Consider the following 24,836-nt stretch of genomic DNA (forward strand, 5'->3'; position numbering starts at 1 on the left):
GTTATTAAAAGTACCACATAAACCTCTCTGTTCCCAAGCGCCTACTACTGAGGGCTCTTTTCAGTATTGTCTCCACACAGGGCTGAGGCATCCCTAACGTCAGGAGACCTGCAGGGCAGGCTTAGTTCACGCCTTTTCCAACCAGATGATAAAGCTCCAGAAATGCACCTAAAACATTTCAACCACTAATGGGCATTCAGTCCAGGGACTGGACTACAGCTAGTCTGAACTAAAGCTGCCCTGAAGTGTACAGAGAATGAAGAATTCATATAAACCCTTGCACTTATCCCTTAAGACAGATTTTGACAACCATAAAGAGCAGTGGTCTCACTTTCATACAGGCATATCTGACTTACACGTGGCTTACGACAAAGCTAAAATTATCTACAGCATATAATCCTGCACATCATCAAGAAGTAGAATGGGACTCTATCATCCCATGGAAAATCCTAATTCAGTGCTTCAGAGGAACCAGGTAACTTTATTATGGCTATGTCTGATAAAACTCTGAATAAAAAGATACCTTCTGGTAGACTTCTATGGGTAGGAAGTTTTTTTAAAAAGTGCTGTAACCAATTACAGTTGAACACTACTAAAATGTACTCATCGTGATTAGTACATTTTAAAAGCTCCTGCCAAAGTCCTCAAAGCCAATTGAAAATATTTATTTTACTGTTGCAAACCATCGATAAAATAATTATTTTCATAAACTTGTACTGTCATGGTTACCGGACGTAGCTGTGAGGGTGAAAGACTCCTGTGGTAATCTCTCAGGAAGCGTGCTGTGCTCCTTCTCCAAGAGTGACAGATTTACATAGAAATATGCAGTGTTAAAATGTTCAAAATTATCACTAGACTTTGTGTCACAAACCAGCTATTTCAATATTCCTGCACTTTTCAAATGTCGTGGCATATTTCAACCACGAAGGCATCACCAAAAGTCTGGCTTTTCTCAGAAGTTAAGTCTGCACGACACTGTAGGAGCCACAAAAACATCAAATACGTATCCCAAGGTCAGCGCGCAGGATTGTACAGCGCACAGATGAGGTGGGCTGAATTTGAAAGGGATAAATGTTATCTCTGATGAGCTACGGTGCAGGGAAACAGAGCGGCACTGGCAAAGTCAGAAAACTGTTGACAGGGCTCCGATTAGTCAGCATGTAATATTGCTCATGAGCCCAGGCTACGACAGAGCATCAATTCATACAGTCTTAAAAAAAAAAAATCCCCTTCTAAACGCAAGAGCAATTACTTTGGTTGAAAAATAGCAACTAAAAATCTGTTGCGATCTCCTGCATATACCACAGCGGGTACTTTCGCGGGGCCGCTCCAGCGACAAACGTGCTGGAGGAGCAGCGCCACGCAGGGATGCAGCTAAGCCCTCACAGCTGGACGAAGTACTATTTGCACCAAACCGTGCAATTTCTTTCCAATTTGCCAATTCCCTTGGACGTTATCATTAGCATCAGAGCCTGTCAGTGGGAATTTTCACAGAGAAATGCCCTTGACAATTATTTACTTGCTCTTGACGAGAAGTTCCCGCCCCGGCGGGGGCGGCGGCACCCGGCCGCGGCAGCCCCCCACGCCAGCCCGGGGGCTCTCGGTTCCGACCCGCCCAGGCAGCCGCTTGCCTTCGCCGCCCGCTGCGGCAGGGCCGCCCCGCCGCCGGCACCTGTTGCCGCGCCAGCTCCCTCAGCGCCTCCGCGGCGGGGCGGGACCGGTCCGGTCGGGCCCGGCCCGGGTCGGGGGCGCCGCAGGCGGGCCGCGGCGGGCAGAGGCACCCCGAGGCGCCCCCCGGGGGCCGCGGCGCTCCGCTCCGCGCATGCGTCCTGCTGTCGGGAATTGTTGCTCCGCTCCGCGCCAAGTTGCAGTCCGCGGCTCTTCCCCCGCGAGGCGGCGGCGGCGCGGCCGGGGCCGGGATGGTGGGGGCGGCGGCGGCGGCGGCGAGGCGGGACGGCCCGCGGGCCCTGTCGCTGCCGCTGGTGCTGGCTGTGGCGTGCGCGGCGCGCAGGTGAGCGCCGCCGGGACGCGGAGGGGTGCGGGCGTGGGGCCGCCCGGGCGCCTCCCTAACCCGCCTGTGCTCCTTCCCGCAGCGCCGACGGGCCCAGCAACATGTCCTACGTGAAGGAGACGGTGGACAGGCTGCTGCAGGGCTACGACATCCGCCTCCGGCCCGACTTCGGAGGTGAGGCGCCCGCGCTCCCCCGACCCGCGCCCCAGCCCGCCGGGCGCCCCCCGCCGCCTAACGCCGCCTCCCGCTCCCCCCGCAGGTCCGCCCGTGGATGTGGGCATGCGGATAGAGATCGCCAGCATCGACGTGGTCTCAGAAGTCAACATGGTGAGTGACCCCCGGGCCGGGCCGCAGGGCGCCGCCGCCGGCTCCCCGCCGGAGCGGTGGAGCCCCCCGCGCCGCCTGCCGGGCGCGCCGCCGAGCTCCGCACCCCTCCGCAGCTGCGGAGGCGGTCGGCGGCCCTCGGCGGGGCGGGCGCGTCCCCACCGGCAGCACCAGCCCCGCGGGGGCGGGCGGCGACCTGCCGGGTGCCCGCTGCAGAGGGGGCTGCCTCCCCAGCGAGAGCAAATACTGCAACATAGCCCAGCACATCGCGGTTGCTAGGAAAAGTTATTTGCTTTGTTGAGATAACGTTTGCGCGCCTGAATTGGCACTCCAGAAACGCTCCCTGCCGGCATCAAGATACCTGCGACGAGTTTGAGGTTCTGGGTTCTGCCTGCAACTGCTCTGCCCTTTGCGTGATCAACAGCTGTCATCAGAAACGTTGGCGTTTCTTGAGCTGTAGCACCAGATGGGCAGATGTGCATTTTTTTCATGTTAAATGATTCAAAGAGTTAGACACTTCACTTTGCAAGCTAGCGGTGTTGAGTAAAAGGTGCAAAAAGAAAAGAAAAAGGAGGTTCTAGAAAACGCTCTCTTTCTTGTAGAAGGGGGAAAAAAAACAACCTTGCTGATCGAGTACATAAGGACGTTGTCTATCCAGCTATCACAATCAGAAAAGTCTCCTAGCTACAGGTGTGAAACACACTGCATTTGATTTCAGTTCTGCTGCTGGAAGGAATGCTAATAGACATGCAGGCTTAAATGTGTCTGCATAGTGCTTGCCTCGTTTGACAGCCTTTTCCCAGAAGAAAATGAAAAATCAGTTACAAGTTTGAACATTTTACAACATCGTGTTGGATTAGCATGCACCATGGGCATTTTGCTCTCACTCTCTTTTCTTGTGTTTGGTCTCTCATGAAAATCTAAGATGCTTTCTTTCCATAGGGGAAGTTAGTTAAAAGAAGCTAGCAACCTTACATTTCCATCCTGATCAGTTTATTTCACTCAAAAAAAGGTGCTATTTGCCCATCCAAAGAATAGGGATTTTTTCCTTGGTATATTAGTTAATAGTTGTCATTAAAACAATCTCTTCAGAGGTTGTTTTCATTTTCATATTTAGGTTTTCCTGTTGTTTGTTTTATATACACAGTTCCTGTTTGTGTGTAACTTGCGTTTGCTTATAAATATGCTTGGCAGAATGGGGAGGAACAGAGATTTGTCACATTGGGTGTAGCATACCAGGCTCTGCAGAGTGCTAATACCACACGAAGACAACATTTTGCAAGTTTCGGCTCCTGGAGTACCTGTTGCTGTATTGTACTTTCAGGGAGGAACATGGTAGGGACTGTGCAGATGAGGCAGAGAAAACAGAACATAGACCTTATGAAAATAGTTGAAGAACAAATCTACTCCAACTCTGAACTGTTTCTACCACCCTGTAACAGGACTGCTGCTTCTACAAAGTGGTACACCCTGGGAAAGCCAAACACAGCAAACACCATCACCAAGATACCTGCTTTGAAAGGTCCAGAACTTATCTTGTAAAATCTCAACACTTGAAATACTGTTAATTGGGAGGGGCAGTGAGAGATGTGACAGTTGCCAGTGGCAATGTCACGGGACATTAATTGCATTGCACCAGCTCACAGCATTTCTACTTAGCTTTGATAGATCCAACATGCAACTTCCTCCTCCATTCCAACGCTTGCACAGCCCCTGGGGAACTGTAATTTGAACTTTCTGGTTTTCAGTCAAGGAAAGTTACATGCTAGATCGATTCTTTAACTAATTTCCATGTGCAGGAAGGCGCAGCTTAACTAAGACTGGTCAAAAAAGTAAGATGTTTTCATTTCATAAAATGCCACATCTCTCACAACGAGAGGATGCAGCCATTCCCAGGTATAGCCAACAGCTCATTTCTTAAGGCAAAATATGGAAAAAACAGTCGCCATTCTGAATCAGTCTGAAAGGGGCTTTCCCATATCACAAGTGCTTACCTGTACATACCCATGTCTAGAGTGTTCTTTGTTGCAAGGTCTTTATTGTGTTGCTAGAGACTGTTATATAGTCTTTGGGGAATGATCAATAATTTCATCCATCATTGCAGAAATGAAGGAATCGATATTTCAGCTTAAGAAAATTTTTTCTACCTAGTAAAATAATGCTTTATTCTAGTACTTTTTGAGAATCACAGCCTTGAAATGATTAAAGTTGCAGCAACCTGTGAATCATTCACTTTCTCTCCTTTCCTTTTAAACTGTTGTCTTGTAGGTTATTTTTGTCTTTGTTTAGTAAGAGCTACCATTCTGTGGCTTCAGAGCCAGAAATGTTTACCAGAAGATGCTAGTTTATAGCTTCTGTTGTCTATAGGGCAGTTTTGTTGCTGAAGGAAACCGGTAACATAAGCAGAGAGAGCAACAGCCGCCTCGTGTAAGCTCTTCCTGGCAAGAGAGTCTGGTTGGACTCCACCAGAGCTCTGTTCGGTCACTCTCACCCTAGCAGTAATAGAGGGAGTTGTCTCATCCCTTCGCTCTCCTCAGGCACATGAAACCTTATTTCCAGAATGACAGAGGCAGCTATTCCAAATCCTGGTACCTACAGGCAGGTTTACATTTTCTGTTCCAGTCTCGGTGCTTAAATAAGAGTAAAGATTAAATATATATCTCTCTCTTTAGGCTATGAAGGAGGTGTACCCCCTTTGGTGCATTAGCTGAGAATTTGTCATGGCTGTAGGCTGTCTGCCAAGTCAACAGGCTGATCTGTATGTCCAAGTAAATCCAGTCCTCCAGTAAAAAGTTGAAATATAGACAACAGAACTGTTGTGAGTTCTGTGAACACCATCAGTAATAACTGTCTGCTGAAGCAGCTTGTGTAGTTGTAGTGGCTTCTTCAAATATATTAAACTATTGTGAAATACTTTACTCAGTTAATGAATTGAGGCTTACACAGCCTTGAAGTCAGCTTTTCTGTTATTTCCCCCGAGAACTCAGTCCTCATCTGTTCAGCTCTTTAAACTGCATTGTTTTATAGCTGCTTGGTAGTTCAATAATACTGTAGTGAGCTGCCGTAGCAGCTTTTACAGAAGGATTAATTGAAGCACTCATTCTCATGACTCTCTCATTTGGCATCAGGTCTGTTGTCATATATTGATTTTTGCAGGTAATAAGCTGAAGAGCTCATCATACATTGAACAAGCAGAAGTAGAATGTAAAAGTTCTAATGACCATTGCCCGGTTCTAACCATACTTTCTTCCTAATATATCATGAGATAAGTTTTAATCTGTTTCCATCAGATTTTCACATCCTTGCTACAGTAACTGCAAGCATTCCCTTCCAAAGGTACAAGGTGACCCTTTGCTTTGTCTCAGTTAATGACTGTGCAGCTAACTTGCATCCATGACAGAGTTCCTTTAGAAGTATATCAGACATTTACATGAATATAAAGAGTTCATTAAGAACCAACTTAATCTATTAAGAACTAACTTAATCTATTAAGAAAACAACTAAATCTATTAAGCTGCTGTGATATGAATTGTCTGGTTTACTCTGATACCTTTACATGGTTAACAGAAGGTGCTGCTTGTACATCAAAAATAAACATGGATAGCATGATTCATGGTAACTACCTTCAAGCTTCAGGGCAAGCAAACAAATAACATATTGCTCTATCTACTAGGAAACAATCAGGAAGTAGCTGGACTCTGTAAAAAAAAAATTATATGCAGTACATGACAATTTTCTCTAAAATGTATTTCCTACTGAGCAGGTGGTCAGACCTTTGTAATAAGGAAAAGATAGCTGGACATGTTCTAAAGTTTTGAAAACAAGTGCATGTGATAAAAAATCTTTTATAGAGCAGTTAAAAGAGACACCAAAAAGAAAAATAAAAGCCCATTATTTTATATTGGGAACACTGTTCCTGACCTACCATACTGATTTTACACTGATGATGAAGATTTGGTTTGTTTGATAGCAGATTGAAGGTTTTGTGTCCCAGCAAAAAGAGGGTAAAGAAAACATGGAAAGAATGTTTCATCATTCTTTGACAAAAGAAGTATAATTCTTCAGCTTCTGTACACCCAAAGTCACTTTTACTCGAGGCTCTGACATTTGTCTGATCTCCCAAATAAGTCACAAATCTTGCAGAGTAGCAGGATGTCATCTGTTGCATGCTGCTCAAAAGTCACTACCTGGTTCTCAAGATTTCTCCTTAAGTAGTTTGTCTTTTATGCTGTCAACATCTCAACCTGTTGGATAACATCTTTTTGCCCCAGAAAGAATTTAATTTAGTTTAAAACATTCACTTTTTCTGTCCTTGGGAAAACTGATAATTAAATAAGCAGGCTGCATAGATTTTTTTTTTTCCCCCATCCATTTTACGTGATACCACCCTCTCATATTCCATCTCAATCCTTCTAGCCCGTATGATTATACATAAGAAATTAGACATAGAGACAGCCATTATCTTCTAGTATAGAAGACGCCAGAAGCATGGCTTATGCTGAATGATGAAGTCATGTGTTTGCAGCACAGAGTAGACCTGCGTGTCATGTTTGATCCCTCACTCTGTCATGACTGCAGATTGTCATTGGTTTGGAGGATGAAGTGTCTCCCACAGTACTTAAAGCTCCACTGCCCATGTTGTCAGACATCCGTTTTTACTACACTTACTTACTTTTCCCTGGAAACTATAGTATTTCTGTTTTTTTCTTGCTTTAGGGCTGCTCCCAGGCCTACTGCTGAAACGCTAGCTTACATTAGAAATTGAATCAAAGAGAAATGCATTTTCTGATGTACTAAAAGTTTACAGATATATTACTTTAGAGGCTTACAAACAGTTCTCTGTTTGAAGGCTCGAGTATATTAGTTCAGAGCATCTTACTTTGTTCAGTTTGAGTAGTGAAACCCAGTTCTGCAAGTGTGGAAAAATGAAGAACAAACTTGTGTTCTCCCCCCACATGATATCTAGAAAGAATCTTCTTGATCTTCAGAGTGTGTCTGTCTGGGATACTTCATGCTTTTTCTGTTTGAAATTTCACAGAGTCATGTTCTGCAAACAGTGTTGATGTATTTTACTTCTTTTGGGATCTGCACAGGTTTGCTGTGTTTGCTGTTTATCACCAGTCTAACTGCTCAATTTCCTTCAAAAAATGACAGAAATCAACAGAATATGTTCCACACAGTCTGAACATCAGAACCAAGCCAAATAAATAAGCAGTCTTTGACTGAGCAGATATCACTCTGCAGGTTGAAACAGAGGATTAGAGTTTCGTTCCATTGTATAAACAACAGTAAAGAAGGACATCTGTGTCCAGAGCTGCATGAACAGGAGCACAGCCAGTAGGTTGAGGGAACCGATGATTTCTACTTAGGACTCACTAGATCACATCTAGGTACTGCATCCAATTTTGGGTTCCGCCCCCCAGCCGGAAAGATATTTCAAGAAAGATGTTGAACAGAAAGATGTTGATACAAGATGTTGATACAAGAAAGATGTTGAACAGAAGCAAGTTCAATAGGGAGACCCAAGCTGATCATAGCTGGAGCACTTGCTATGTGAGGAGAGGCTCTGGGACCAGGGCTTGTTCAGCCTGGAAAGAGATGGCTTCAGAGGCAGCTTCCCAGGACCTGTGAAAAGGTTAGGGAGAAAATGGAACTGGGCTTTTCACAGGAATGGGGTGGGAGGACAAAAGATGACAGACATGAAGGGAAACAAAAGAGGTTCAGACTAGATGTAAGGAAGAGGGTTTTTTACCCTTTGAGGACAGTCCAGGAGAGGAGCAGGATGCCCAGGGAGGTTGTGTAGCCTCCATCCTTGGTGGTCTGCCAGACCTGACTGGATCAAGCAACCTGGTCTGACTTCATAGCTGATTTTTTCTATTTTATAAAATAATGATTGGTTAACACATTCAGGAGGCAGAACTCCCCTTAACAATAATAAACATTCACTGATAGTCAGCTGTGCCTAATTTCAAGAGTTCTGGGATGATCACACAAGATGAACTTGACTATATATATAAATATATTTATATAAATACACACTAAAGTTTACAAATTTTCCTATAAATCCAAGGCAATAATATAGATGCCTCCAGGGCCTAGAAGAACAGAAGGGCTTCCCCTTACTTTAGGGCTGATGCCAGCCCAGTGGCTGTGGCATCTTACACTGGTAGGTGTTTAGTCCAGAGAAGCTAAACCTGTGGATTTAAACACTCAGGTTGGGTAAGGCTTAGAACCAAGGCACTGAAAGCTTGCCCATTAATCCTAGCAGGCCAGTGCTCATGCATCGGACCCCAATTTTAGGAATGGTAGAGAGACTTCCATATATGGGTGCAGGTTACCTTAAGGCACTTTTTGCAGGCTGAGGGAGGCTTAAGCTGTGTTTATAGACATAGCCAAAGTTTCACGTGTCATCTTGTTCTTTCTCCCTGTCTGGATAAAGTATCTGAGAATTTAGCATGGTGGCTGTTGTGAATCTCAATGTAGGAAACCAACTCTATAGTAGGGAACCAAATCGGTATTATGAACCCCATCTCATACCTCTTTGCATCACAGCAGCCAAGTCTCGTTTTTTTGTGATCTTAAGTCTGGTTCCTGTAGAAGTAAAAAGTCAAACTCCTTCAGCTCAGCCAGTGAGGCAACAGAAGTGATCAGAGTAGTCACAATGATAATAAATGGTCCTTGGTCTAAATATATTTGCCTGAAGATGTCCATACACATTAAACTGATTTTTAAAAAAGACAGAAAACTCCATAATTATTAATGAAAATTTGCTTAGCTGTAGTGCAGAAGAAGAAAGGAGAAGTACTTTTCTGTTATATAGCAACTCTCTTGAAGAGCATGAAGGACATGCAAAAGCACTTGAAATGAATATTAATAAGACTGTTGAGCAACTGATTTTATTTTTTTCCAGCAAATATGGAAAAACTAATCAAGTAATAATACATAAAGGTCAGATCATTTCATCACTGTCTATTCCAACCAGGAGTAATTATATTAAAGAGTGAAACATGGAATGAGTGCAGAAATAGGCAGCTCGAGGTTAAATGACTGGGTCATTGTTATTGGATGTTTTGGTGTGTTATTTTTCATTTGACTACATAAATAAGCAGTTCTTCAACAAAATTAACAAGTAGGCAAAAAGGATAAAGCAATAATTTAAATGTTGTTTCATATGATCCAGAAAGTGGATATATCTTAATTTTTCAAACGTTAAACTAACCTGAGACCAGCTTCAGGGATGATAAAACCTGTATTCCAAATTTTCTTTTTAGCCTGACAGGCATAATACTTCCCTGGTTTCAAGGTTTAAACAAGATAGCTATGAACACCCTTCATAGAAAAGATGTGATTTTTTTATCTAATGTTAAACTCACAGTTTCCCACAAGGGCAACTCTCCTGACTCCCTCAATTGTTTCTTTTTCTAGCTGCTGCGGGTGGCTTACCCTCACTTTCCAGCTTTTCTCAAGAGCTGATAAGCTCAGTTCTGACCTGCGTACTTGATCTTCTAGCCCAGATTTTACATCTGACACCACAGGGCATCCTGACACATCGGTAGTCCAGCCAAATAATATAACGTGTGCAGAGTGTACATTTCTGAAGATGAGAAATAAAGTGGGCAGACTTCCTGTTTGTTTAAAACATATTCCAGGAATGCAATAGAATAGCACAAGATAGCAAAGGGCAGAAAATTACTAGAGTCAGTTGAATTTTTAACATAATTTTTTTGGTAAGCTGCTTCTTACCTTCTTTTTTCTCCTGAGCATGGAGTAAAAAAAAAAAACCCAAAACAACTGCAAGTCTGAAATACGATGGTATTACTGTGATGAACTGTCAAAAATCTCTTCCACTGGAGTGAGCAAGTGACCACCTGCAAAGGAAAGGACCACATGTTTTCTTAATCATGCCCTAAAACTCTTCTCCAGCCAGGTCTGATTCCTGAAATGTACAAGTAATCATATCACAGTGGTGAGCAGTGGTGCATATGAAATGAGAGGGGTGACCCCTTCCCCCTGTTTAGTGGAAGCTTTAGCACCCAGTTTGGGGAGTCTAAGATTCCACTAAATAAGGAGTACACCTGCAATGAAATACGCCTTTCAATTACGTGGATGAGAAAATCCAAGGTTTTCCCCAGCACTGCCTGTTTTGTGCACCCACAGCAAACAACATGGCTGTGCTGTGACCGCTGGAAACTTCCAGCTTGTGGTCTCTTAGTGTGCACAAACCCTGCAGTTCAGTGGCACAAACCTTTTGAAACATTCAGAGTCCCAAATGATTCTTTAATAATGGAACAGTCAAAAATTCACACAAAAGACCCATTCCCCAAAATTAACTGCTTTCTAAAAAGAAAAAAACAAATCCATAAAATTAAATTTTAAGTTCTTCCAGGATCCTGAGAGATGTTTCTTTTCTTATGTGTCTAGCACAGGGCAGGGGCTTAATTAAAAGCTTGCACGTTCATTTTCCCCAACTGCATTACCTTTCTACTTATGGTTCTGGAAAGGAGAGAATATCAGAATCTTCTAAACGAAGTGTTTTTCTTAGGAATACATTTCAAGGGTCTGCAAAACTTAGTGATTTTTTTCTTATCAGCTTTGTTTTGTACTGTATTGCCTGAAAGGTATTCCTTAACTCCTCTAGGCTGTTCTAACTGTTCTCCTCTAACTTCAGTTCAGTACAGACTTGGAGCTGAAGCTGTGCAGCCAAGAGAGGGAACAGTCACGCCACCAGTTCACCCTGATGTGGGAAAAGATCCTAGCCTCAGGAGAGGAACAGTAACAAGCTCCAAAGCTAGCATGAGAAAGACTTGTTCCTGTTCACAGGATGCCAAGTACTCTGGAACAGCAGCTGAAACTGTTAAATCAAACCCAGAGATTGGCATCATTCAGAAGTATCCCCAGCTGATGTGTTTTGTTGATAGCTGCATTCCAAACAGCAGCTGCCTGGAAGAGTTCTCTGGGGTGTCTCATCTCACATCCATCTAAGTGTGCTGTATTTTAAAGCATCAGTAAAGCCTGAAAAAAACAGCTATAAGGGCTTCTAGCAGGTGATGGAAAGAGTTCAAGAGAGCTACCAGAAAGATTTTATACTTTAATGCCCTTTGAGACTCCTTTTTTTTTTCTTCTAGAAAAAGAATTCAGGATCTCAGGGCACACACTTCCATGCTTGTAGAATTCCTCTTTCCTCACATACAACACCGCCTGTAACTCTGGCAGTGCTCCAAAAAGCATATTAAAATGAAATTATTTCCACCCCAAAGGCTAAACTACTGCAAATATGTTCACATGGAAATGGGTAGTAGCAGTCACTGAATAATCTAGCAGAATAACACCAGATAATGCAGTTTGTTCAATTCTTTCTTTAAGCAATAGCTCTGTATTAAGATTTATATGGACTAGAGAAGGTAGATTAGATTTCTTGCCTGTCAGCCTTTACAATGGCCTTTCAAGATCAAAAGGTTACTTTTGGCCAAAGCAGTGTCGCACTGAGGTTTGCTGCATCCTCTGCTGGGGCAAATCCTTAATCGTTTGCGTTACAGCATGAACAAAGGAAAGGTAATTTAAAAGGCACAAAGGCAGCTTCTAGAAAGCTGCATTATCACAGAGACATCCGCCTTATAGCAAGATTGAGTTGTAAGGTTTTAAATGCTCATGATAGAGTGCGTAGTTTCAAAGCAAAGATTAATGATTTCAGACTGCCAGACTTAATTAAAGGTTGGAATAAATGTTCTCCATTAAAATTCATCAATCCATTTGGCTGAGATGGAAGAATTTCAGTCATGTCTTTTTTAATTGCCTATAGAAAGAACTGAAGAGATAGCAAAGTCAAAACTGTTGAAACAGATACACCGTGTCTAAATATTATTCAGGATCTTAATCATATTAAAAGAGGAGTGCAATTAATTCCCCAGCATATTTTTAACCTGAAAACACTCTTAAGCATAGCTGAAGTAGCATGAGTAGCAGTCAGCTGCAGGTAGGTATGTTCATGCTTGTGTATCTCAGGAGCTTCTAGGCAGTACTAATTCCCACAAAGCACCGAGGGCTCTGGTCCCATCCAAGATGACTAGATGCTGATAGTCCCATTGGTTTCAGTGGGTATGCTCATGGATAAAATTTCTCACACCAGTAAAATTAAGCGCATATTAGCTTTACCAGCTCAACAGTTTACTCAGCAGTTTGCAGGAACAGTGCGGCTCTCCAGTTAACGTCAGTTTTAAACCTTTGTTTCCTTATAATTTTCTGTGTCATTACTCTTTGGCATGAGAGAATAACCAAGCCTGGAATTACACCCTCCCGCCCATGTGTTCTTCCATGATGATTTATCCTTTTTTTAACCAATTTTTTTGTAAACCATTCACTGGTCAAAACAATACACTAGGTCAAGGAGAGAAATGGATGAGGTTCAGAGGCTTCATACATATATTGCATTTCACAGGCAGTGCAGCTTTGTCACTGGCTTCCTATGAAGGAAACAAAATGTGGGATTAACAGCCACCTGTAAATTCTGGGTTTATTTTATCCACTGTGCCAGAACCAACTAGGGAAAAAAAAAAGTAAGCTGCAAAACATCAATAACATGCTGGGAATCAAATCTGCAATGACAGACTTCACAGCTTGTTAAATGCTCTGTGAATTCCTAAACTAATAGGGAGCAAATGCAGTGTCATTGCGGTGTCAATTGGAAATGAATCCTGAATATAAATCTTTTCAGTTCCCACTGTCAAGAGAAATGAGTTTGTTTTCTAGAAGCACACTGGGGGTATGAATTTCTGAGATCCCAAGGAATATATGTTCCAGATAACACATTCTTTCCTTTTAATTGTTCCGAGTAGAAATGCAGAGTAAGCACAAAGCAGCTGATGAGAAGGACGAGTATATTTCAGGAAAATATAGAGACAAACATAACAAAGTAGTAACCATTCAACTCACAGCAATCATCCTGACTCTTCTCACCAATATGACATAAGTCTATCAGAGAAAGTTGCTCTTTGAGGAGATTTTTGCACTGGGACAATTCAGTGAGACAATTTCACATGTGAAGCTAAAAATTTTGCCTCATTCTGGAGTGTCTCATCCCCATGGACATTTCATCATGCCAATACTGAAAACATCATAACACAAATCTTTCACTGTTCACTTCCCAGAACCCTGTAATCTTAAATGAGGTTTACACTGTTCTGCCCTTTAGATAGCACCAGGGAAATACCACTGCCAGAGACAAAATAGGGAAATACAGCCCATGTCCAACCACTGTCCTTCTCTGGGTTTGATCTCTTCAGTCTCTTACTGGAACAGGGATGCTTTGTAAGTAATACTTCTCTAGCTCCTAGAAGAGGAATAGGCAAGAGGAGACACAAACAGCATGAGTCAAGACTATTCTCATGAATAACGTGATACTGCACTGTCACTGTTTGTCTCTGGACATTTTGCAGTGTGACATGGGTACAGTATTGCTACACTGCCTGCTATGAAACACCATGGATTTTATTTTATTTTATTTTATTTTAGTGCCTTCAAAGTACCTGTAAGCACTCCAGTTAGTCAAAGAACAGACATTAAAAACATGCTGTAAATTACTTTTTAAGGAGTATTAATATCAATTCTTCAGTTCATTAAGTGCAGCACTAGCAAAGAGCAGCAGAGCAGCCAGCAGTGTCCTCAGTGTCAGGTGTTTGCTTTTCACATCAGCAGAAGCCAGAAGCAATTAAAATGATAGGTCAGCTCCTGAACTGCCTCCTTCTGTCAGAGGGTAACAGAACAAAGGACCGTCCAGGAACACTGCTCATTAAGTTGTCCAATTTAAAAGTTGTTTTTCTTTCTCAAAAGGAAAGAGAAAATTGACTTCTTTTTTTTTTAATTGGTTTACAAGTCACTTTTTCTCTTGAGGTAATATTCCTGTTTATACCTACCCTCCTCCCACAGCAGGATAGCTATTAAGCTACTATCTTATTGGAAACAAAACCTTTTTTATAAAAAAGATTAAATATTAATCTGCAGATGATTCAGACATGTATTATTCTGGCAAGCTTATTACATGCAGGACCTGATGGTTTCAATGACTTTTGCACAGCTTGTATTCAGAAATCCAGGCAACACTGATGCTCCAGATCATAGAGAACGAGTTTGAAGAGGAGCTGCTGATGACAACCTGTTGTTCCAGGGAACAACGTCAGCACCTGACTGCAGGCGAGGACTGCTGGCTCAGCAGGGACACTGCTGATCTCACTGCTGCTCTGCAGGGCCCATCAGGTCAAGCTGCTGTCATGACAGATGGCTAATTCTTTTCATCATATTTAAAACAGGAATACTATGGTTTAGATTAGTTTTTATAGGACTACATAAAGCCTATTACAATGCAGTCGGCATTTTTCCAAGGATGTTTTTTGTGGGGCTAGAAGGGAGCTTGGACTAAAGCAGGTAGATACACAGTCCTTAGTTGTTGAGGTTTTTTTTCTTCATCCAAATGATTACAGCAATGGAGATTCAGCACAATGTTGTGGAAAGGGATTAAAAAATACAGAGCTCTATACTTGAAACATTATGAATCCAGTAAACTCATTAGGATGCATAATTTTGCACTTATTAGTCCAAGCAAATGGCAAGTCAGTATTTCATGTGCCTTCCAGTTACAGAAGTGATCACCATAACATATTGCAACATTCAAAAACTCTGCAGCAGGAAGCTGGACAAACTTCAGGCAATAGTAAACCAATACCAATTTGGAATCAATACGCTTTGGTTGAAATACTTTAATTCACTAATATTTAGCTGTGTCCATGTGCTCAAGTCATCTTTTATAGAAATTCTGTAGAAGAAAAATAGATCTATTCGAAATCTGGGTAGGGAAAAAGTGATTCTCACTTACTAGCTGTTCTTCCATTGGAGCCATTGGAATATTGGCTCCAAAGGGCTCTTGTGGAATACATGGAGTACAGAAGTGCTCAGCCCATGTTGTCCTTTGGTTAGGTTCCACTGAAATCAGTGAGGATACATCAGTGATGAAACAAACCAATCTTACACAGGCTGATTATACTTTACTGTAGTAATTGCATTTTCTTGCAAAAATGCTACCTTTAACATTCGTAAACTCAAGATAAACTGAACTGTCCTGAACACATACAGACATCAAGGAAAAACTTTTCAAAATGCTTAATTTCTATGCTAAATCATCTGAGATGATCTCAATAGCAAAATGCAAACAAATGAAAATGAGCAAGTGAGAAAAAACAAGCAGCTCGTTATCCTCCCAGGAATATATTCTCTGTCATTTCAGAGACTTGGCTTGCAGACAGCTTGGTTTTCCTTGCAGCTTTTTTACAATTTTCCTGCTGCTATATTCATCCATCCTAACCTGACGCTTAAATGTTGATGTAAGAAGCTATCAGTCTTTCTGACAGTAATCCGAGATCTCAGTCTCCTTAGTCTACATTGAGCCAACTCCAGTGGAAACAAAATGAATATGAACAACTACCTATGCATTTTCTTTTTTATTATTCACACCCACAACTACATTATCAGAATGACATACAAGCTTTAAAAGTCACAAATGAGAATCTCTTCTTTTCTCTGTAGGTATGAGCCATCAACTACCTTTGATTTTATTTTTATATTTGTCTTTAAATTAAGAAATCAGGATAGGTCCACAAGAGGAGCTTTGAATTTTGCGCTGCAGTTGGGAGAGTATGTGGGTGCTAATGCTTCTCCCTCCCAGCAATCATGCCATCATTGTAGCAGTGGAACAAAGCTGCGAGAGGAGGTCCCAATTCCAAAGGAAAAGGCAGTGATTCAGCTGGCTCAGGACAGGCTCAGAAAGCGTTTTGGAGATAAGTGCAGAAGCCTTAGATTTCCCTCTCTATTCAGCAGGAGATCAGTGCCTACAGTGGTTATATGTTGTTGCATTATAGAACAAAAGACAACGGGCTCAGGTGTGAGGTCCTAGGTAGAGCCATAAGGTCAATTTCTGTTTCTTACATGGATTTTTTAATGACTCTGGACACACAGCAATTCTTCTGGCCCTCAGTTCCTCCTCTTTCCTTCCTACCCTCACAGGGATATTATGAGAATTAAATGCATCATATGAGTGTTCATTTGGACAGTGGGCAAGCTTCTGCACACTCAGAAAAGGCATACAACCTGCAGCTAAAAAAGAATATGTCCCCTGTGACCAGTAATTTCAACAAAGCATCATGGCTTATGACCCAGCTGGTCTGTTCCTACATCTCTACAACAGTATTCCTGCAGTACTGACAGGAATTTATTTCTTGCTTACCTACTGAGAAATCCCAAGACAGCACAAGATGTTGCATGGTAATTACATTTTCCTCAGTGGGATTACTGAATGACATATTGTGATATATCAAGAGGCAACTGTGAATTTAACTTGAGTCAGCACAGTAGACTTTGCCCAGTACAGCAGGTTTCCAGATGAACATAGTGCGAGTGTAAGAATAAAAGGAAGTCTCTGAATACCTCACAGCATCGTGCGTCCTCTGTCAGCATTAGCTTTCAAAACACACATGGTTCTGGGCTGGCTTGGGAAAACTTTGTGTATTCATTATTTATTTAGCTTACATATTCACTTTAAGAACATATTGTTTGCAGAATGGAATCACAGGAGAAGACAATAATGATACTCATTTCTCAGAAGAATCAGGCATGTCAAAATACAAAACTTACTTTTTCTTTCTTTTTACTCTTTGATGCCAGTAAATGCCTATTTCTTGTGAGTAACAGAACAGGTAAGCAACGTGCATGACTATTCTGTAAACAGGCCACTTAATCTCATTAAATTTCAGATCATTATTTGCCCAGTTTTTGGAACATGACAACAACATGCAACAGCAGAGGGTTCTGCTGATCATTAAAGAGCTGGGCAGATTTTCGTATGTATCCCTCCATGGTTGTGTTGTCTTTTGCAAGAAATCGCAAGGGCGGTATTTGGGGAGGAAGAAGCGATAGAAACTGACTAAAATTCTGGTTTTTGTCTCACATACTAACCAGGGCAGTTAGCATGAGCAGAAATTCCCTTCTGTGGAAAGATTTTTTTCTTTAGGTATTTGTGGAAGAGTTTTTAGTACACCCTTGCGAACCATAGCCTTCATGCAAAGTGTGCAGCTTGTAAGTGGAAAAAGTCTTCCCAGACCTGCTATTCTCATTTCTAGAATTACTTCACTCGGTTCTCTGTCGCTGGTTGCCATGCCCAGTGTGCTCTTTAAAAAAAAAAATAGTCCACAGCAACTCTGCACTGCAGTTTCAGCCCTTTGGCCTCTTGGGTAAGTTATGTCTTATGCCGGGAGCAACATTTTCAAAGTCAGCCATCCCTGGGGGGTACAAGAAGGTGGATACGCAGCTTTAGTTCCTAGGTAGACGAGGAGATCAAATACTTTGATTCCAAAACATTGCTACTGATGTGCTGTAATGAGAGCTGAGCATGGTAGTGGTAAATATCCTTGGTCTACTCACCAGAAAGGTAATGCAGGTTGCTTAAAGTGCCAAAGAGGAAAGTTTCCCTTCGTCCTCTAATTAACTTGGTTGAAGGATCCTCATCTCTCTCCCTCCATTAGTGCTATCATACAAAGTCTATGCAGATATTTCTCTAAGGTTAGGAAGACAAAGTTAGGCAGTATGAAGACCCTGACAAAGATTTTCTTTTTTTCCTTGCTTTATAATCTGTTACTACTTAAATTCAAAACAAGGAGCACTTTTTCCCCCAACAATCGTTAGCCTCATGATTCAGGCATTACCAGACCAGTTGCACAAAGTAATTTAGAGCCACCTAAAAACTGTATGGGTATTAGGTGTGGTTTGGTGCATAAAATGTCTCCTCAGACGCATTCTCTTGGCCATGTCTCTACCATAAAGACCCAGAAAAGGCAACAGAAGATAATATGGTTGGTCTGTGCCAACTGGAAATTTTCATGCACTTGGCAAGAAGTCCCTGGATTACTGGGTAAACTGGCATTATAGCTGCATAAAAAAAGTGACTGAGTAACAAGACCTAAGCAAGGACAAGATGTTTAGATCCATGACAAAATCTGCTACATTTGTTAAGAGGAAAGTGTAGAAATCGGCATAACATGAGAGAAGTTATCTAGTCCATTCACTGAGTGAAGAGAATCTTGCCCTGCACTGTATATGTTCTCTGCTTGCTCCAAGCTAGTCTGAATTTGTTGAGCAGTCCTTCCATATCTCAGTCAGAGGGTTCCGCTTGTCTCTGGGACATTATTTCTCCTATGTTCACTTTATGACTTTATGTCACATTTCCCAATACCTGCTCCTTTCGCATAAGGGTAAGTAATTTTGTGGCCTTTGTTTTACATCCCATAATCCTTTTTTTCCTCAAGTTTTTCTCTTACATGATACCCTTAAACTCAATGGTCATTTTACTTATTTTCAAGTTAATGAAACAGCACGTCATATGTCATTCCAAGTACCAGCCTCTGTAAGGGTTCGCCTTATGCAATCTGGAAATGCGTGTTTAGCTACCTTGCTGCTTCCTAGGTGTATTTTCACACGTGTCGCTGAGAAAACTTAACAACTGATGGATGAGTAATGTCATGCTTTGTAATGTGAGTAGTCCAATTTGGAGTCATACTTTTCACTACACTGATGTTGGATCAGAGCTCACCAACATTGTTATAAATTGGCAGTAACTAGTCTGAAATCAGTGAATCAGATCCAAATGAAAGAAAGAGGACAAGCAGGTATAGTGTATTTTTAAAAGGCAACTTCTGCATATATATTCATTCCAGAACAAAGCATCTTTCAGATGTTGGATGGAAAGTAATTGCAATTCAGAGTATTATTCCCAAATCTCCTCATTTCCCTGTATTTTTTTTTCCTTACAGCACAGCCCTACTGTTTCTTTATACTATGAATTATCTTTTATTAATTCTGTTATCTTGCCTGTTTTTACATCTAAGCAATCTTACCTAAATGTACATGCATCCTATTTAATACATGACTTCCTGCATTCACTCAACTTTCTGGTTGTGTTGTCCCACAGATAGGTCCATATCAAATAAGCCTTCTCACAGAGGTCACTTGTGGAAACATTGGTACATTCCATCTATAACCGAGCCTCGTGATCCCCCAAGGATACTCAAGACCTTGCAAAGTTGTGCTGTAAATCGCTGTTGAACAACACGGAGCTCAGGGAAGAATAGTAAATGATTTACACTAAATTCATCTGTTAAAAGAGCTAGGAGTAAACAGGTTCAAGATGCTTCATTACACAAGATGCTTTGCTGGCATAAATTATTTCTCATCAAGTTCCTAGGTACTATAGCTGAGGCAAGTTTTGAACCAATGTCTTTGAGAATAAGGCTGGAGATAAAATGCTTTGACCACTCAGCCTGGGCATTATTACAGACCTGAAACAAACAAATTCCTGGAGAGGCAGTATATTTTCCACAGTATGACTTCTAGCAGAGAGGCAACTTCTATATTGCTTTCCACATCAGTGCCACAAATGAATTTTCACACAAGGCTGAGTGAAAATATGTTACAAGAAGATAAGTAAATGCACATTTTCTAATATCAGCAATCCAGCTCATTTTCTAAGGGTTGGGTTTTCCATTGAATATGCAGCAGTAGCCAATCATCAAATGATTTTTTTTTTCAGATTCAATATCTTCTGACACATGAGATATGCATGATGGGGCAGCAAGCTGAGGGCTCACCAGGTGTCTGATTCATTATCATGGAGGTGAGCAAACCAAACACTGCATGGCAGATGAGAAGGGGGACTTCTGGCAGACAGTAGGAAGATACCCAGCTGGAGTTTAGTTATGGACTTGCTGAAATTGGCCTTCACTTTGAGAGTCACTTTGGATGGCATTCGATGGCTTTTATCGAGTTCCAGGGAGAAAATTATGACATTTTAAAATGGCACTAGAAGCAAGGAAAGCAAATGGTGAGTGAGCCTTCAGTCCAGACAGCGAGGCATAGCTTAGACCCAGAGCAACAGCAGTGCTTAAAAAACAACAACAACAAAACATCTTCTCTCCAGCATGTTTCTGAGTTTTGTGAGGGTGGGAGGTATGTTTCTCTAAAGTGGATTATAAGCATCAAGCAAGAATATGTTTCTCACCTTAGCAAGGGGTGATATAATACCTCGATAGCAGACATGGGCAATTTCTCAGTTTCTTTGTAGTCTTGATACACCCAGACAGTCTTAATGACAATTGCATTCACAGAGTCAAATGATAAAAGCGTATCAGAAGATAAGTGAAATGTATTTCAGAAATGATCAACAGAAAACATATGTAAATAATATGATAATAATGTACCTAGAGCATGCTGGCATGGAATACAAATATCAGACAGTGTATTGTATACAATCTATCATAGTACAATCAAATTTTTAAAAACTAACTACCTTTTCCATTAAAGTGAAAGATGGTTTCTGAGTAAAAAAGTATCTCAGAAGATGCAATGTTAAAAAACAAATACAAAACAATTGCTTTTTCATCCGTCTCTGTTAACAGATTAAATCTCTATCTGGACATCTGTAAGCACAATATAATCTAAAGAGGAATACAAAATGTAGGATCAACTTCTGTTAAAAAAATAAATTCTAAGTTGGTTTTCTTTCCTCACTTCAAGTTGTTTTTACTTCATGAAATGTTTTACTGTTTATGTTTAGCTGAATGGGAAAGGATGGCCAAGAGAATTTCCCTTCAAAGGAGAGCTCTCTGCACCCTGCTGTCCCATGGCTCCCATCTCTCACCCCCATTCCTTGCTGTATTAGCAAATAATAAAAAGCCAGAACTGGTGTTTCAAAAACTAGTGCTGAGGTGCTCAGCTCAGGTAGCTCCATAGCTAGGAGTTTGAGCAAGAGGATTTTGGCAGAAGTATGTTGGGGAAAACACCATCCTGAAAAATGCTTCATAAATTCCTTTATTTAGTGATTACCATTAACATAAAGGTCAATAAAAAGGTTAGGTTATGCTAGGGACTTGGTGTTAGCATTAGAGAATGGAATAGGATGGGATAATCTAGAGCATCGCTTTACTCTCTATTGCTAAATAGATATGGCAAAAGCAAAATTCTCAGAAATCTTCCCAAAGATGAAAATCAACCTTGTGGTGCTCCACCATGATTGTGAACAGAAAGTATTAGCTTTGGAATGGAAACAAATTCACAACTCTACTCTAGAGCCTTCTTGCTCTAGAAAATGTTTTGTCAGACAGTGACAACTTCTCCTTGTTTTGTAAACCAGACAGTACCAACAACTGAGCATGATATTAAGCAGTGTTATGAAATTTACTCTTTGCTTCACTACTATTTCTACATACAGATAGAAGATCTAAAAAATATAAGAGTGACTGTAATCAAAATACTGTGATTCAGTTTCTATCTAATCAAAATACTGTGACTCAGTTTCTGTCTCCCTTTGCAGTGTTCCATAGAAAAAAGCAATGGATTTCCACTGTGGACTAAATAGTAAATGAAAAGATAATGCAGTGCAGAAATCCAGGTTTTGTCCTGCAGGTTTTATAAACTACTTTTCCTGTACCTGTTGGCAGCCTTTGTTTCTTTAGCATGGCATCCCACGTTTTGAAATGGGTATTATTGGTTCTCTTGTAGGATCCTCTGGAGCCTTCTTCACTTGGCTTTTCCTGCTGACAAATTGTCAGTGTACGAAAATCCGTTGCAAAAAAAGACTCCAAAACCCATTAATCTGTCCCTTCCCTCCCACAACAGTTGATCAGTAGCAGGAGAACTGTGAGTGTTTTGCACAGAGCTCCCCAAGCAACACAACCTTTGAAAAAAAGGTCTTTGAAAAAAAAAAAAAACACTTACAAAAGAGACAAGAATGGCTGGCCACAGTTATTTAAACATTTGCTTAGCCAAAATGATGAGTCAGGCAGAGAAATGTTAGGTGAGAATAAGAAACTGCACAGGACAGTGATCCAGGACATCATAGTGATGTTTTTAGGGATCTCGTAAAAGTCAGTGGTGTTCTTCCCTGAACCAGGATTAGAAAGGAAAGCTGTTTTTTGGCTAAGATTCTAGATAGCCTAATTCAATTCCTAAGTCAGCTGTAGAGTTGCAGTTATATTTTATCTAGCTATATTATTTCCTTTTGCTGAAGATCTGAGCTTTCCAACATGACCAGTTATGACAACATCCAACAGATTTATTACTAAAATACTGAATTATTAATTCACATTTTTTACGTTATGATATTTTATGATCTCTGATTTCATTTTAAAAGCAGAGTTATCTAAATTAATTCCACAGCATAAGAGTTAGAGTCACAAAGAATGATTTATTTCTGTCTGTGATGTATTGCTGCCTCTGTGTATTTTTATGTTTTGTTAGGTGACTATGATTTGCTTCCAACATTTTCAGATCATGGAGCAGTTTCTTTGAATGCTCATCATTCAAGTTACTAATCACTTGAAATTCATTTTTGCTCAAACAGTTGGGAAAAACACCCGAGTGGTTAAGAGGATTATTTTATGAAAGAAAATACCTAGAGAGATGCATTTTTCCATACAAATTTTCTTCTGTCCCGTTGATTATAAGCCTAAGAGAATGAAATTAACGATATTTACTGGACTTGCACACATGAGCAAAAAAATACATAATTTTTATGGAGCCTCCAAGTCTCTGAATGTTTTGTCTTTTCTGTAAGTTTCTCGAATCTGTAAACTGACTACAGAACAGCAAGAAAAAAGTAGGTTTTTTGTTTTTACTGAGTGAGTCTGGCACATTTGTCAAACCAGTGATGTTATTTGCTTCTATGGTGGACTGCGGGAAGACAACTGTTTTTTACTTTCTTTTCTATTCACCATCCATTCTGGAATGAAAACAACTGGAAGCAATAACAAAGTCAAAATCCTTCCTGAATTAAACCAAGGGAAGGCTGACCAGTGTAGACAGAGAAGGGCAAGATCTGCTGGTACAGCGCTTAGTCACCGTTCTCTTGAACATGCAAGAGACCTACTTTTAGTAGGTAATTTCCTCTAGCAAGTTCTCCCTGTGTAGACTACTATTAGTTTGCTTCAGAATATCAGAAAATACAGAAGATAGTATGATGATGAAAACCGGAGGGAAGGCCATGAAAGAGATTCAGAATTGTTTATTATTTATATGATTTTGGTCATTTCAGAAACACTGGGCTTCCCTATCTCTACATATTACTTTTTTTTTTTTTTCCCTTCCCCTTTTACATTGTTCTTGGTCAAACGGTGGAGAAAGGTTCATCCACATCTTTTGCTCAGCTTACAAAAAACTCTGCTTCTCCATTACAGTGGTACTGGAAGGTTAGTTGTAAAGAAGAAGCAGAAGGAACATTTAAGTAGTCCTGTAAATGCATAAATACTGCTGTAACTTCAGTTCTTCAGGGGCATTCCTTTAGTGGTGGCCATCAAGGTGAAGTATTAAACAAACATAAATAGTTCAGCAAGGAAAATGAAATAAATGAAAAACCATGGTGCCCAGCCTATAGGATGCATGTTTTTAAGATTATATGGAGAGATTCAACTTGCCATAAAAAAGCCTGGTTTTCACCACTGTGTTGAAGGACCCAACTGTCAGGTTCTCCACACACATCATGGTCTCAGGCACCTTCGCCTGTGACTGGTGGTTCTCCTTTGCCCTGCAGGATATCATCTGTCAGTAATCATTCCACAGTGCAGCCATTAGGTTCAACATTAGCTTTGTCTTCAAATCTAAGGAAATTGCTAGCTGTCTATAAATCTGCTCTTGGGGAACAAGCACAGAACATATTTTTCAACATCTGTACAGGTATTCTGATAACCTGTAATCTACACATATCCATTCTTCTGGCAAGCGACACATAGGTGCTGTTCTACATCAGAGCCATCAGCATCTTTCAATGCCTTTGATAACCAAAGATGCAATTATTAAAAGGTGGCAATGGTCCTCTTCAGGACTCATTGAACTCATTTGTTAAAAGGTGGCAGGGAGCATTCGCTCACTGTCTTACCAGCATCTCTTTGGGCACAAGCAGAAGGAGCTGCTCTCTTCCCTCATGTAAGTATGGCTATTTAAAAATCAGTTAAAACTTAGCACAAATACGTGAAGAGTCAAAGCACACTGTTTTCTCAACGAGTTCAGAGTCTCTGATTCTCTTCAGATTTAGCTCTGTCACTCACATAGTGTTTGGACTGTAGCCCAGGCAGAGGGTAGGAACAGCAAAGGCCAGTTCACAGACAGAAGGAACAGTAATCCTATTCCCAGTCCCATTCCAGTGGTAACAACCTCAGCAGGACTTAGTTCTGCTAATACCAGGGGGTATACCAACAACAGAGAAATTGGTATCAGGCTTAAGAACTATAGTGACAAAATGCTGGCTTCTCTAGCATAGTGCTGATGCTATTGTGAGGATGCTATTTTTATCAATACAACTATTAGACACTAGGAAAAAATGAATAAACTACACACTTGAGAAGCTTGCGACACAGTTTTTCTTTTACTGAAAAGGCTTCTAAAGAAGCTATAGAACAGGATCGGTACATAGTGTAAT

At 41.0% G+C, this 24,836-nt stretch overlaps 1 protein-coding gene across 3 annotated transcripts in view; it reads left to right on the forward strand.

The window, feature by feature from the left end:
• The first annotated feature begins 1,893 nt into the window (after positions 1 to 1,893).
• The window catches only part of GABRB1 (gamma-aminobutyric acid type A receptor subunit beta1), a 148,320-nt gene continuing 125,377 nt past the window's right edge, over positions 1,894 to 24,836 (forward strand). For 2 of the 3 annotated variants that reach the window (XM_087736447.1, XM_087736448.1), the window contains exons 1-3: positions 2,122 to 2,185; positions 2,271 to 2,338; positions 19,959 to 20,042. In XM_087736447.1, the coding sequence (XP_087592573.1) occupies positions 20,037 to 20,042 (6 nt within the window). In that variant the 5' untranslated portion in view covers positions 2,122 to 2,185; positions 2,271 to 2,338; positions 19,959 to 20,036. Of the gene's footprint in view, positions 2,012 to 2,093; positions 2,186 to 2,270; positions 2,339 to 19,958; positions 20,043 to 24,836 lie in introns of those variants that run through there. The other variant, XM_087736446.1, reaches the window with a different exon arrangement.

Source organism: Nipponia nippon, unplaced genomic scaffold (assembly GCF_047370975.1).
Source record: "Nipponia nippon isolate SJK-2023a ecotype South Korea unplaced genomic scaffold, ASM4737097v1 scaffold_6, whole genome shotgun sequence".
NCBI lineage: Eukaryota > Metazoa > Chordata > Aves > Pelecaniformes > Threskiornithidae > Nipponia > Nipponia nippon.